General features: G+C 38.0%; 1 protein-coding gene across 16 annotated transcripts in view; it reads left to right on the top strand.

The window, feature by feature from the left end:
- ANKRD17 (ankyrin repeat domain 17) overlaps positions 1 to 15,039 on the top strand; it is a 170,778-nt gene that overhangs the window by 144,554 nt on the left and 11,185 nt on the right. For all 16 annotated transcript variants that reach the window (XM_021100390.1, XM_021100382.1, XM_021100389.1 and 13 more), the window contains 5 exon segments: positions 206 to 653; positions 1,379 to 1,534; positions 3,662 to 3,811; positions 5,651 to 7,287; positions 12,367 to 12,564. In XM_021100390.1, the coding sequence (XP_020956049.1) occupies positions 206 to 653; positions 1,379 to 1,534; positions 3,662 to 3,811; positions 5,651 to 7,287; positions 12,367 to 12,564 (2,589 nt within the window).

Here is a 15,039-nt window from a genome sequence, read left to right as displayed (position 1 = left end):
TACAGACAAGTTGTTTAGAACTTAAGTAGAGGGGAGAATAGATCAATAATAGCCATCTCATTACTTGTGAATACTAGAATGACCAGTGACTTTATGCATAATACTAGTAGTAAAATAACTTCTGCATTTTTTTCATTGCGTGCTTAAAGCTAAATATAGTCTAAGAACACTAGAACTTGCTAATTCAGTATTGCTACTTCTACAGATGAGCCTGAAGTCTTGACAGAGCCTCCAAGTGCCACAACCACTACTACCATAGGTATATCTGCAACGTGGACAACTTTGGCAGGTTCCCATGGTAAAAGAAATAATACCATAACTACAACCAGTTCAAAGAGGAAGAACAGGAAAAATAAAATTACTCCAGAAAATGTTCAAATTATATTTGATGATCCACTACCAATCTCATACAGTCAACCAGAGAAGGTGAACGGAGAGTCTAAGAGCAGCAGTACCAGCGAGAGTGGGGACAGTGATAACATGAGAATTTCCAGCTGCAGTGATGAAAGTAGTAATAGCAACAGTAGCCGAAAGAGTGACAATCATTCACCTGCTGTGGTCACTACCACTGTGACCAGTAAGAAGCAGCCATCAGTTCTGGTTACATTTCCAAAGGAGGAGAGAAAATCTGTTTCTGGCAAGGCTTCAATAAAGTTAGTTCCAATTTTCATTTCTACTATTTATAGTATCATTATGAAACATTGTGTTGCTGAGTTTTTTTAGTAAAGCAGGCAAAATAACAATTGACAAAATATGGATTTGTCTTTGTTCTAAAAAAGGCACAATTTCATTTGAATTAAAGAATTGCTATGTAATTTCTTCATTTTTGGTTGTTAAATTTAGCCCATGAAAAATACTGATTATGGTTTCTCGCGAATTATTATTTTATTTCAGTTCTCGTAAATTTGACCTCTAGGTAATATCTTCTTAGGGAGTTCCCATTGTGGCTCAGCAGTAATGAACCTGACTAATATCCGTGAACATGTGGGTTCGATGCCTGGCCTTACTCAGTGGGTTAAGGATCCAGCGTTGCCTTGAGCTGCGGTGTAGGTTGCAGATGAGGCTCATATCTGGCATTGCTGTGGTTGTGGTGTAGGCCAGCAGCTACAGCTCCGATTCACCTCCTAGCCTGGGAACTCCCACATGCCACGGGTGTGGCCCTAAAAAGTATTAAATTAATTTAGATTTTTAAAAAAAACTTATTAAAAATTGGCCCTTCATAATATGCTAAGTATTGACAAGTGAAAAATAAGTTTCTTATTTCTTCATCATATTTATTCTAAAAGAAAGAATTAAAATCATGTTATATATTGTCTTTATCATTTAAAGTTTCTCTGTTTGTTCTGTTCTTAATGTATGTTTTTCCTCCCTGTTAAAGATTGTCAGAGACTATCAGTGAAGTGTCCAGCAATTCTCTCTCCACTTGTACAAAATCTGGTCCATCTCCCCTTTCCTCTCCAAATGGGAAATTAACAGTAGCAAGTCCTAAGCGTGGACAAAAGAGGGAAGAAGGCTGGAAAGAAGTTGTAAGAAGGTGACTGATTGTTTTTCTTATCCTTTTTATGTGCTCTATTTCACAGTGAAGTATAGTTCACCTTATAGTTAAATTCTCCTAACTGTCCCCAAGGTTGCAAACAAACGTGGCCCAAGGCTGAGTCTAGCCAACAGAGACAACCTATACTGTTTTTTTTTAAGATGTAAAAAAAGGCATACACTGGAGTTCCCGTCTTGGCTCAGTGGTTAACAAATCCGACTAGGAACCATGAGGTTGCGGGTTCGATCCCTGGCCTTGCTCAGTGGTTAAGGATCTGGCGTTGCCGTGAGCTGTGGTGTGGGTCGTAGACATGACTCGGATCCCACATTGCTGTAGGCTCTGGTGTAGGCCAGCGGCTACAACTCCAATTCGACCCTAACCTGGAAACCTCCATATGCCTTGGGAGCGGCTCAAGAAAAGGCAAAAAGACAAAAAAAAAAAAAAAAAAAAAAGTATACACTAATACTTTTAAAATTGGGCGATCTTACATAAAAGTTAGATGATTGTGGTATCTGCTTGACCCCCATAGATACTGGTATTTGGAAGTGAACTAACTTAACATGATAGATTACGTTTTGTTCAATTTTGTAATCTCAGAGCCTAGGATGTAGTGTCTACTACATGCTTGTAAATATTTGGAGAATGAGTAAGTATTGGTTTTTAACTAGTCTTGTGTTAAATCATAGGATGCCTTTATTTCATAGGTTTTAGGACTAAAATATTTTACTATATTTTGCTTGGAATTTTTAAAATAATATTTGTCAAAAAGTAAAATAGTGTCCTAGAAACTAAAAGATGGTAAGATACCAAAAACCTAGAAAGGAAGTGATCCATCCTTTATAAATCTTCGCTAACCTGTTTTAAAGAATCCTCCATCAAAAAAGTGAAACTTGTGATTGTTCGAAACGAGAGAAGTAATGAACCAAGCTTATTACTGTTAATCTCAAAATGTACTATACATTTGTTTTTCATGTTTAGGGCCAACACTTCCCCTCAGTCCCCATCTCTATCTTCATACCTGTCTCTGTCTCTGTCTCATACACATACTCTATTGAACTAATCTAAGTCATAACATCAGCATACCCTCTATACAAAAGTAAGATAATTCAGTTTTTCTGCAAGAATTTTATATTGTGGTATGCAAACGAATTCCTAACAAATTTTAATTAATAATCACTGATGATTCTTAATGCCTTTTAGGGAAAGGTATCTTAGATATTAACTAAAGAGACGGGAATCATACTTTGCCCTTTAAAAATATACCATTTTAATTTAATATTTAATCCATTCAAAATAAATAATTTACTTGTTCATTGAAGCATATTTAGTTCATTCCTTTTGAGAGTTATACTGAAAATTTCTTTTAGAATTATCTTTTAGAATTATTCTTTAATTTAGAGTTGTCAGAAATTTTTTATCTACCCTTTCTGAATCTGAATGTTTAAAAAATTACAGTTTTGCAAAGTGTTAGATGGGTTTTGCTTTTCTGGAGTTCCAACAAGCTTTTCTCTTTCCTCACAAGACTAACATCCTTAGAGTTTCCATATTTGTGGATAATCATTTTATGTTCCAGAAGAATGCAAGGAAATAATGAACTTTTAATATAATCCTTTCAGTTGCATATTAGAGAATATAAGCAAGAATGTGAATCAAACATGCAAAGGTGCCCATAAGAAGCCTTTTTTTACTTTCTTGGACTAGATTAGATGCCTCAACAAATGTGTCTTTAGAGCACTCATGGCATCATGTAGTTCTCTTACTTGGTGTCCACATAATCAGCGTATATGGGCATGAACCCATGGCTATCTTCTTTGCCATTAATGTATTAATGTTTGCATCAACACAGTCTATATCTCCATGTATGTGCTTTACAGATATTAATGAAGCATAAAAGTCAAAAAAATAATGTTTGGTAATGAGATGAAAAACTGTGGTAAAGTACTCACTCCCTTTCTATGGCTCTTAGTTGCCCATTATCACTTAGCATGAGAATTGGTAGAAGAGGCTTATTCAGTGATAATCTATTCTGTATCTATAGAAACATATTTTAGTGATAACTCTCTTATTTTAATTACAACCATTGGTACTACTGATTTACCTTTATTTATCTTTGCAACTGTTAAACAGGTCAAAGAAAGTATCTGTTCCATCAACGGTGATATCCAGAGTGATTGGAAGAGGAGGCTGTAATATTAATGCTATTCGGGAATTCACTGGTGCACACATAGATATCGATAAGCAGAAAGACAAGACAGGAGACCGGATAATAACTATAAGGCAAAATTTTGTCTTTTATGTTGTTCTTCCTTTGTATTTTATTGCAACTAGAGCTTAATTATATATAAGCATTGAGTTGTCAATGGAACTTTTTTTTAAGAGTGTACTTTTTTAAAATGGGAAATTGATTAGTGTTTGAGAAGATAACCTTTACAATTTTTTTTTCTTTTTTCTTTTCTTTTTTTTTTTTTTTTTTTTTGGTCTTTTTAGGGCTGCACCTTTGGCACATGGAAGTTCCCAGTCTAAGGATCAAATCAGAGCTGCTGCAGCTGCTGGCCTACACCACAGCCACAGCAATATGGGATCCGAGCCGTGTCTGCAACATATACCTCAGGTCATGGCAACACTGGATCTTTTACCAACTGAGCAATGCCAGGGATTGAACCTGCATCCTTGTTGGGGTTCGTGACCACTGAGCCATGATGGGAACTCCTACTACAATTTTTTTTTTCCTAATTCACAAGCTCTTGTGAAATATTTCAAAGGGTCGGAAGGAATTTTTCTTTTTTGTGTGTGTAGCAAAGGTTTGAATAATGTTTTCCTTATATAAAGTTTCATTTGGCATTCTTAAATTTTATTCTGAGACTTCCTAAGAAGGAATGGGTTTTTAACACATTTGAATCTGTAGTTTTCCATCTTTTTCTTAAATCAGCCTACAAGGTTTATTGTTCTGAGATAGTGTCCTTAGAATATGAGCTTAGTAATAGATTTAAATATTTGTTTTGAATTAAATATTTGAATATGTCTATGCCTGAATACCCTTAAGATAAAAGATGATATTCTAAGAAATCAAAAATTTGGTCATGAGAGGCAGGTGCCTTTCATGGTCATAGGTGGCCATAGGTGATAGTTACATATCCTACCTCAAGAGGAATGAGGCAGTTAACTAGCTGTTTCATACTTACCCTCCTCTCCTATCTTGTTTATCCTTCTCATGGGATGGGTGTAGTCACAACCTGCCTTAGATAGAGAAGAGGGGAAGCTAGTACCCTTTATGAGTAATTTCCCATTCAGGTATCCATAAGGCTTTCCTTTCAAATATTTTCCTAAACATCCAAGACTAAGGGTTTAACCTTATAGCCACTGTTCACATCATAAGAATTCCTCTCTCACTTTGAGACATCTGTCCAGAGGAGTTATAATAATCACTCTACTAATAGAGAAACCACTAATAAGTATGTTATAAATGTGGTCATTTTAGGAACCAGCATTTCAAATACTATTTTCTTACTCAGTGGTATTATTTTCTTACTCATTATATACTGCTTTTCATCTTGATCAACTGTTTATCCTTATTGTAACAATATGAATTACATAGGATTTTAAGTACAGTGATTTTTCTATCTATAATGTATTTCATAGTAGGATAATGATTGCTTAGTCTGAAGAAACAACAGTAAAATTAACTTTTGGAAAATAGATCATATACTTTTCCTTTGAAAAATATAGTGGTGTGTCAGGACAGTTTATTGCTTTGTTTGCAAATTACCTCAAGAATGGTCTGGGAGTTCCCATTGTGGCACAGCGGAAACAAATCCATGAGCCTACAGGTTTGATCCCTGGCCTTGCTCAGTGGGTTAAGGATCTGGCTTGTCGTGAGCTGTGGTGTAGGTCTCAGACACGACTCGGATCCTGTGTTGCTGTGGCTGTGGTCAACAGCTGCAGTCCTGATTCAACCCCTAGCCTAGGAATCTCCATATGCCGTGAGTGCAGCCCTAAAAATCAAAAGAATAAAGAATAATCTGAAAATTGCTGCTTCACATGTGCATACACAAATGAATTTAGGCTTTACATATTAGAAGGGGAAAATTAGACCTAATTTTTTTGTGAACTTTATAGGGGTGGCACTGAATCGACAAGACAAGCAACTCAGTTGATCAATGCTCTGATCAAGGATCCAGACAAAGAAATTGATGAACTTATTCCAAAGAATCGTTTGAAAAGCTCCTCGGCCAATTCCAAAATAGGGTCATCAGCACCTGCCACCACTGCTGCTAACAGCTCCTTAATGGGAATTAAAATGACGACTGTAGCTCTATCATCAACATCTCAAACTGCCACAGCACTCACTGTGCCTGCAATTTCTTCTGCATCTACTCACAAAACCATTAAGAACCCAGTGAATAACGTGAGGCCTGGTTTTCCAGTTTCTCTTCCATTAGCATATCCTCCTCCACAGTTTGCACATGCTTTGCTTGCTGCTCAGACTTTCCAGCAGATCCGTCCACCAAGGTTGCCCATGACCCACTTTGGAGGTACTTTTCCACCAGCTCAATCCACTTGGGGTCCTTTTCCTGTCAGGCCTTTGAGCCCTGCCAGAGCTACTAACTCGCCTAAGCCTCACATGGTGCCTCGCCATAGCAATCAGAATAGCAGCGGTTCTCAGGTGAATTCAGCAGGTTCTTTAACTTCAAGTCCAACAACTACAACCAGTTCATCAGCTTCAACGGTGCCTGGTACATCTACGAATGGCAGTCCAAGTTCACCTTCCGTCAGAAGGCAGCTTTTTGTCACAGTTGTGAAGACATCCAATGCCACCACAACAACAGTCACAACCACAGCAAGCAACAACAGCACCGCACCCACAAATGCCACATATCCTATGCCTACTGCCAAAGAACACTACCCAGTATCATCCCCATCTTCCCCATCACCACCAGCCCAGCCAGGAGGGGTTTCTAGAAATAGCCCTTTGGATTGTGGAACAGCATCTCCAAATAAAGGGGCAGCTTCCTCTGAACAGGAAGCAAGTAGTCCACCAGTAGTAGAAGCAACAAACACTAGACCTCCAAACAGCAGCAGTTCTTCTGGGAGTTCAGCAGTTCATTCTACTCAGCAACAGCCTCCGGGATCTGTTTCTCAGGAGCCAAGACCACCTCTTCAGCAGTCTCAGGTTCCTCCCCCGGAAGTGAGAATGACTGTTCCTCCTTTAGCAACAACAAGTTCTGCTCCAGTGGCGGTGCCTTCTACTGCCCCAGTGACTTACCCCATGCCTCAGACACAAATGGGATGCTCCCAGCCTGCTCCTAAAATGGAACCCCCTGCTATTAGACCACCCTCTCATGGCACAGCTGTCCCTCACAAGAAGCCAGCTCCAGTGCAGAATTCATCTGTTGCAGTCCTCAGTGTCAATCACATTAAAAGACCTCACAGTGTTCCCTCTTCTGTCCAGCTACCTTCGACCTTAAGTACACAAAGTGCTTGTCAAAATTCAGTACATCCAGCAAATAAGCCTGTTGCTCCCAATTTCAGTGCCCCTTTACCATTTGGGCCCTTTAGCACATTGTTTGAAAATAGCCCTACTTCTGCTCATGCCTTCTGGGGAGGATCTGTTGTTTCATCTCAGTCAACACCAGAATCTATGCTATCAGGAAAATCTTCATATTTGCCAAATTCAGATCCTTTGCATCAGTCTGATACTTCCAAAGCTCCAGGTTTTAGACCACCATTACAGAGACCTGCTCCAAGTCCCTCAGGTAAGTTTGTATTTTTTAACCTTTTTGTGGCTGCTCGTTTACACAGGTGATGTGAAAACTCTTGTTATTTTCTAAAATATTTACTCTGTGACTAGGCCAGATAGACAGTGATTATTGTACTGAATTCAAACATTATTGTGAATATTGAGTGTGTTTAGTATGACATTTTTTAAATCTTAATAGAAGCTACGATGGATTTTATCTTAAAAAATCTCTTATGTTATAATTCAGTAGGGTAATGCCATCAAGTTTGCTTTTATTCCAAATAAAAAAATAATAAGCAAAGATTTAAAAAATCTTGCACTTCTGATTGTCTTTTTGTTTTAAGAATAATGAGAAAAAATACAGATATGCAGTTTTTAATAGAATAGGCATGAATCGTATATGCTCTTTAAATTTAAATTAAATAAAATTAAAAATTCATCTTAGTCAAGCTGGCCATTTCCCCTCCTGTTTTATTGAGATATAATTGATATGTATCACTGTATGAGTTTAAGGTGTAGAGCATAATGGTTTGACTTTTATATATTACATATATCACAATATGCTATATATATTGTGAGATGATTACAGTAGTAACTTTAGTTAGCATCCATCATCTCATGTAGATAATTTTTTTTTTTAAATAAGAAAGAGGAGTTCCTGCTGTGGCACAGTGGGATCGGTGGCATCTTGGCGATGCTGGGACACAGGTTCAATCCCCAGCCAGGCACAGCGGGGTTAAAGGATCTGGCATTGCCATAGCAGTAGTCTAGGTCGCAACTGTGATTTGGATCTGATCCCTGGCCCAGGAACTCCATATGCCCCAGGGCAGCCAAAAAGAAAAAAGAAAAGAGGAGTTCCTGCTGTGGTGCAAAGAGATCCACAGCATCCCTTTAGTGCCATGATGTAGGTTTGATTCCTGGCCCGAAACGCCATATGCTGTGGGACAGCCAAAAGAGGGAAAAAAAGAAGAAAAGCATTTTTTCCTTGTGATGAGAGCTGTTAGGATTTAGTCTCTCTTTAACAACTTTAGTATATATCATGCAGTAGTGTTAACTATAGTTATGTTGTACATCACATCCTTAATACTTATTTATTGGGAGTTCCCGTCATGGCTCAGGGGTAATGAGCCTGGCTAGTATCCATGAAAACTCAGTTTTGATCCCTGGCCTTGCTCAGTGGGATAAGGATCCAGTGTTGCTGTGGCTGTGGTGTAGGCCCATAGCTGCAGCTCCAGTTTGATCCCTAGCCTGAAAACTTCCATATGCTGCCGGTGCAGCCCTAAAAAGACCAAATAGTAATAATCATACTTATTTATCATAACTGGAAGTTTGTACCTTTTGACCACCTTCCTCCAAATCCCCTTCCTACTCCCTCATCCCTACCTCTGGTAACCACAAGTCTGATCTCTTTTTCAGTGAGTCAGTTTTAAATTCCATATGTAAGTGAGATCATGCAATATTTGTCTTTCTCTTTCTGACTTGCTTTACTTAGCATAATGCCATCATGGTACATCCATTTTGTCAGAAATGGCAGGATTTCCTTGTGTTTTTTTGTTTTGTTTTCTTTGTTTTTGTTTTTGAATAGCTGAATAATACTGTATTGTGTGTGTGTGTGTGTGTGTGTGTGTGTGTGTGTGTGTGTGTGTACACCTGACTACTTCTGTATCTGTTCATCAATAGATGGATGCTTAAGTTGTTTCCATGTCTTAGTTATTGTAAATAATGCTGCTTTGAACATGGAAGTATAGGTAACTTTTGGAGTAAGAGTTTTTGTTTCTTTTGGATATATTCCCAAAAGTGGAATTGCTGGATCATGTGATAGTTCTGTTTTTAATTTTTTGAAGCTCCTCCATATTGTTTTCATAGTGACTATAGGCTGGTCATATTTCAAGTGCTTACTTAATAATTAAGCATATATGACCAAGTATCTGCCATATTGCACAGCATAGATATTAAACATATCTGTTACCATAAAAATTTCTGTTGGACAGTGAAAATATTTAAAGAGGATCTAAAGATGTGGTTGTAAGTGATTGCTGATTCTGTTAACTTTTTACTTTGAAGTATTTTTAGATTTATAAAAGAGTTCTATAATTACCCCAATTTCCTCAAGCGTAAACATGTTACATTACAATGATATATTTATTAAAACTAAGAAATTAATGTTGGTAACTAAGAAATTAATTACAATTAACTACACTACAGATTTTATTCTGATTTCACCAGTTTTTCCAATAATGTTCTCTTTCTGTTATAGTGTCCAGGATATCATGTTGCATTTTGAGCTTTACATTTTAATATGAATATTTCAAATAGTTAAAGATAATTTCATGTCAGAGTTAGGTAAACTATGGTCCATGGGTCACATATGGTATACTATATTATATTTGTATATTTATATTTGTAACTTTTTTCATTGAAGTTAGAACAATTTTTCAATTCTTTTTAATTTTGAAAAGAATAATATGTGACACAAAAAATAGGACATTCAGATTTCAGCATTTATAAATAAAGTATTCAAACACAGCTATGCCTGTTCATTTACATACTGTGTTATGACTGCATCCATGCTCTCATGACAGCCTAAAATATTTATTATTTAGCCCTTTACAGAAAGGTTGCCAACTTGTCATGTGAAACTGAAGAGATGACATTCTAGGACTAAAAATTTCTAAATTTAATGGGAAATGATTGTTATTTTTACCTGTTTCTATAACACTTAAATGTTATGTAATGAACATGGTCAGTAAATATTGCTTTGCTGGGGGTTAATTGAAATATTTGTATACTTTCAAAAACAATTTCTCCTGAGTACTAAAATGATAGGATCAATATAATTTGATTGTAAAAGCTTCATATGCTACTACATTGGAAATGCTTTTTTTTTTTTTTTTTTTTTTTTCATCTTTTTAGGGCTGCACTTGCAGCATATGGAAGTTTCTAGGCTAGGGGTCAGATGAGCAGCTGCCTGGCTACCTCACAGCCACAGCAACGCCAGATCCAGGCCTCCTCTGTGACCTACACCACAGCTCACGGCAACACAGGTTCCCTGACCCACTGAGCAAGGTCAGGGATTGAACCTGTGTCCTTATAATGCTGTTAGTCGGGTTCGTTATTGCTGAGCCCTGATGGGAACTCTGGAAATACTTTTATATTTCATTTTTATAACAATTGGAATTTAGTGGAAATATATAACTGGGTCACTTTGCTGTACAGCAGGAATTGACAGAACATTGCAAATCAAGTATAATAAAATTTTTTTTAAATCACACTTACAGAAAAAAATGTGACATCTGGGTAAAGTGTTGTAATAGACTAAAATTAAGATGTATAGAAAAAGGAAATAATTTCTTATTTAATACGGAGAAGTATGGAAAAAGGACGAGCTCCTTACGGAGGTGAGGTTTTGGGGGGATGTATAAAATTACTTACGAAGTTTAACTTGAGAGTTCGTCAGAGGGAAATATTAGATTCAGGTCAAAAAAGCATATTTGCCTTCACAGCTATACCCCTATTTCTACACTCCAAAAAGTGAACATTAATTCAGTAATAGCACCCAATATACAATACTATCATTCTAAATATATCCTTTATGCCTATGTGTTTCTTTTTTCTTTCCTTTGGATCCAGCCAGTCAAGGTTTGTGTATTGCTTTTGGCTGTTATGTCTCTAGGGTCTCCCCTAGTCTAAAACATCTCAACTTTCTTTTGTTCTTCTTGAATCCTTTGGAAAAAAAGTCTAGTTGTACTGAAGAATGTCCTACATTTCAGATTCATCTGTTTTCTCAATCCATGGTTACATTCAGGTCAAACATTTCTGGCAGGAACATCAGATAGGTAATGTTTGAAACTCACACTGCATAATATCAGGAAGCACTCAATGACAAGTTGTCCCTCTCTCAGCTGTGGAAGTATGGCCGCTTAGTTAAGGTGCTGATCATCAGATCTCTCCATTGTAGAAGTATAGCTACAGTCTTTTTTTTCCTCCTATAGTTTGTTTTGTTTGTTTTGTTTTTGTTTATTTTTTAGTAGCACTCAGGTTCACAGCAGATTTGAGAGAAGAGTACAAAAACTTCCCATATACTCTGCCTCCATCCAGGCATACTCTCCTTTATTATCAACATGCCCTCCAGAGTGGTACTTGTGTTACAGTTGATGAACCTACATTCACACATCTTTATCAGAGCCCACAGTTTACATGAAGGTTCATTCTTGGTATTGTACATTCTGTGGGTTTGAACAAGTCTAGGGACATGTATTTACGATTATACTATCATTCAGAGTATTTTCAATGTCTTAAAAATCCTCTGTACTTTGCCTACTTATCCCTCCCTCCCCACTAAGTTTTTTTTTTTTTTTTTTTTTTAAATATAAATTAACTCCTTGCAGTTCCCATTGTGGCGCATCAGAAATGAATCCGACTAGGAACCATGAGATTGCAGGTTTGATCCCTGGCCTCGCTCATTGAGTTAGGGATCTGGCATTGCCGTGAGCTGTGGTGTTGGTCACACACGCAGCTCGGATCTGGTGTTGCTGTGCCTGGGGTGTAGGCCAGCAGCTAAAGCTCTGATTTAACCCCTAGCCTGGGAACCTCCCATATGCTGTGGGTGCGGCCCTAAAAAAAAATAAATAAAAATACATAAAAAATAAATAAATAACTCCTTGACCATCAAACCTATTTAAATTCCACCGTTAAGGCAATTCCCTGGTGGTCTAGTGGTTAGGATTTGGCACTGTCGCTTCTGGAGCCCAGGTTCAACCTCTGGTCTGAGAATACAGATCCAACATCAACCTGCTGCATGCTGTAGCCAGAATGAATAAATAAATAAATAAATCCCAGTGTTAAGTCTTACATGTATTCTATAATAACTAATAAAATGTCAAAATTAAATGAAAGTATTTTCCTTGATAATTTCTTTTTTTCAAGCTATCTTTGTAAAGAGGGAAATGAGTCAGTGGTCTAGAAGATGTAAGCAAGGAGAAATATTTTAATAAAATATTTTTGGATATGTTGGGGACTTCTTGGAATTTTAGGTTTTTCTAGTTATTTCTCTTAGGGATAACTATTAAAAATATTATTATCTTCTACTTTATAGGTATTGTCAATATGGACTCGCCATATGGTTCTGTAACACCTTCTTCAACACATTTGGGAAACTTTGCTTCAAACCTTTCAGGAAGTCAAATGTATGGACCTGGGGCACCCCTTGGAGGAGCACCCACAGCTGCTAACTTTAACAGACAACATTTCTCCCCACTTAGTTTGTTGACTCCATGTTCATCAGCATCAAATGGTGAGTAGTATACATGGTAATTTCAGAGGAAGAGTTTGCCTATATGTTCCTTAAAAACAAAAGGTTTTAATTTTTTCAAAATTGGAATTTCTAATTTTTTTCTTTTTTTGGCTACACCTATGGCATATGAAAGTTCCCAGGCAAGGGATCAAATCTGAGCTGCAGCTGCACCCTATGCAACAGCTGAGGCAGTGCTGGATCCTTAACCCACTGTGCCACAGTGGCCACTTCCAGGAATTTCTAAGTTTTAAATCTCATCAAATTTAAATATTTAAAAAAATGTAATTATATTCATGGCCATCTGAAATCAAAAAGAATTTCAATAGAATTTCCAGTGTGTTTTTTTGTTTGTTCATTTTGTCTTTTTAGGGCCGCATCCTAAAACCGCATATGGAGGTTCCCAGGATAGGGGTCCAGTTGCAGCTGTAGCAGCTGGACTGTGCCACAGCCACAGCAACGTGGGGTCCATGTTGTGTCTGCAACCTACACGATAGCTCATGGTGATGCCAGATCCTTAACCCATTGAGCGAGGCCAGGGTTTGAACCCGAGTCCTCGTGGAAAGTCCTCGTGGATGCTAGTTGGGTTCGTTAGCCACAGAGCCATGATGGGAACTCCCCTCCAAGTTTTTAAATTACTGGAATCAACCTCAGTTCTATCAGTCCTAGATTATATTGAAGTTTATTTCTAAGAGGGATCATATCTTGAGAATTAAAAAATGCTATACCATCTATTGATTTACATTTACTTTTAGGTTTGAGAATATAACTACCAAGAAGAAAGATTTCTAGCCTTAAAAGTAGTATAGATGTCATATGCTTTTCATTTACCTTTCAGTTCATCTATTGGAGTTCCCGTTGTGGTGCAGCAGTAATGAACCTGGCTAGTAGAATTCAGGAGTTCCTGCATGGTGCAGTGGGTTAAGATTCCCAGCAGATCGGGTCACTGTGGAAACATGGGTTCAATCCACCCTGCCCCCCCAAACCCACACAATAGATTAAAGGATCCTATGTGGGTTGTAGCTGCTGGCTTGGATTTAATCCCCAGACTGGGAACTTCCATATTCCATGGGTGCCACAATTAAAAAAAAGAAAAAAGAAAAGAATTCAAAATGACCGTGATAAAAAAAAGTCTGGTCAGAAATAATGTAAAACATATGAAAATAATGTATTGTTATAAAAAAAAGACAAGTTTATAGCATTGAGTATAATTTACTCATCTTTGAAAAAATTTAAGAAAATTTCTTAAGAATCAGAATTAATTGGAGTTCCCGTCATGACGCAGCGGAAACGAACCTGACTAGGAACCATGAGGTTTCGGGTTTGATCCCTGGCCTCACTCAGTGGGTTAAGGATCCGGCGTTGCTGTGAGCTGTGGTGTAGGCCGAAGACGAGGCTCAAATCCAGTGTTGCTATGGCTGTGGTATAGGCCGGTGGCTACAGCTCCGATTAAACCCATAGTTTGGGAACCTCCATATGCTGTGGGTGCGTCCCTAAAAAGACAATAACAACAACAAAAAACAAAAGTGATTACTTCTAAAAGCTACACTGTATGTTTTAAACCTACCTCTTATTTTCTAGAGTTCTCGCTATAAGAAGAGAGAAATGTAGAATGGAGTAAGGCAAGGAAGAACCCTGTGGACTTGGATTAGAAGTAGAGGATTAAGGGAGTTCCTCTTGTGGTGCAGTGGAAATGAATCCTACTAGTATCCATGAGGATGCGGGTTTGATCACTGACCTCGCTCAGTGGGTTAAGGATCCAGTGTTGCTGTGAGCTGTGGTGTAGGTCACAGACATGGCTCAGATCTGGAGTTGCTGTGGCTGTGGTATTGACCAGCAGCTGCAGCTCCATTTCAGCCCCCAGCCTGGAAACTTCTGTATGCTGCAGGTTTTACCCCCCCCCCCGCCCCCGCAAAAAAGTGCAAGTAGAGGATCAGTGTGAACTCGTGATTTTTGAATAGCATATGTATTGGAGTGAATCATATAAGATTGCCACTTTCCCCCCATCACTATCTACTAAAAGGGCCTAGAAGCAATGAATTTTCAATAGTAATAAGCACATTCAGTATCCAGATCCATCCATTAAATATTTTAGTTCACCGAAAGAAACTAGGGCTTCTTGGGGGAATAGCTGATTTGAAAGCTGGGGCAGGGAAAGTGTAATGGGAGCCTGCAGAAGTCTTATGGTGTCAGATGGTAATTAAGTGCTCAGATGATAGGGACATGTCAGAAAGACACAGGAGGCAGATACACGGGCTCCCACTGGCCAAATTCAGAAGAGTTTGACCATCAAAATGAATAATGTCAGTTCATTGGATAAAACAAGAATCCATGAGTACGTAATGATTATAAATAACATTTTAAACTGCAGGAGTGAGGCGTTCCCTTCATGGCTCAGTGGCTCACTGGAAACGAATCTGAGTAGCATACATGAGGACACAGGTTCCATCCCTGGCATTGCTCAGTGGGTTAAACATC

This window comes from Sus scrofa, chromosome 8 (genome assembly GCF_000003025.6).
Source record: "Sus scrofa isolate TJ Tabasco breed Duroc chromosome 8, Sscrofa11.1, whole genome shotgun sequence".
Classification (NCBI taxonomy): Eukaryota; Metazoa; Chordata; class Mammalia; order Artiodactyla; family Suidae; genus Sus; species Sus scrofa.
Note: the sequence above shows the minus strand (reverse complement) of the source record. Positions and strands in the feature narration are given on the sequence as shown.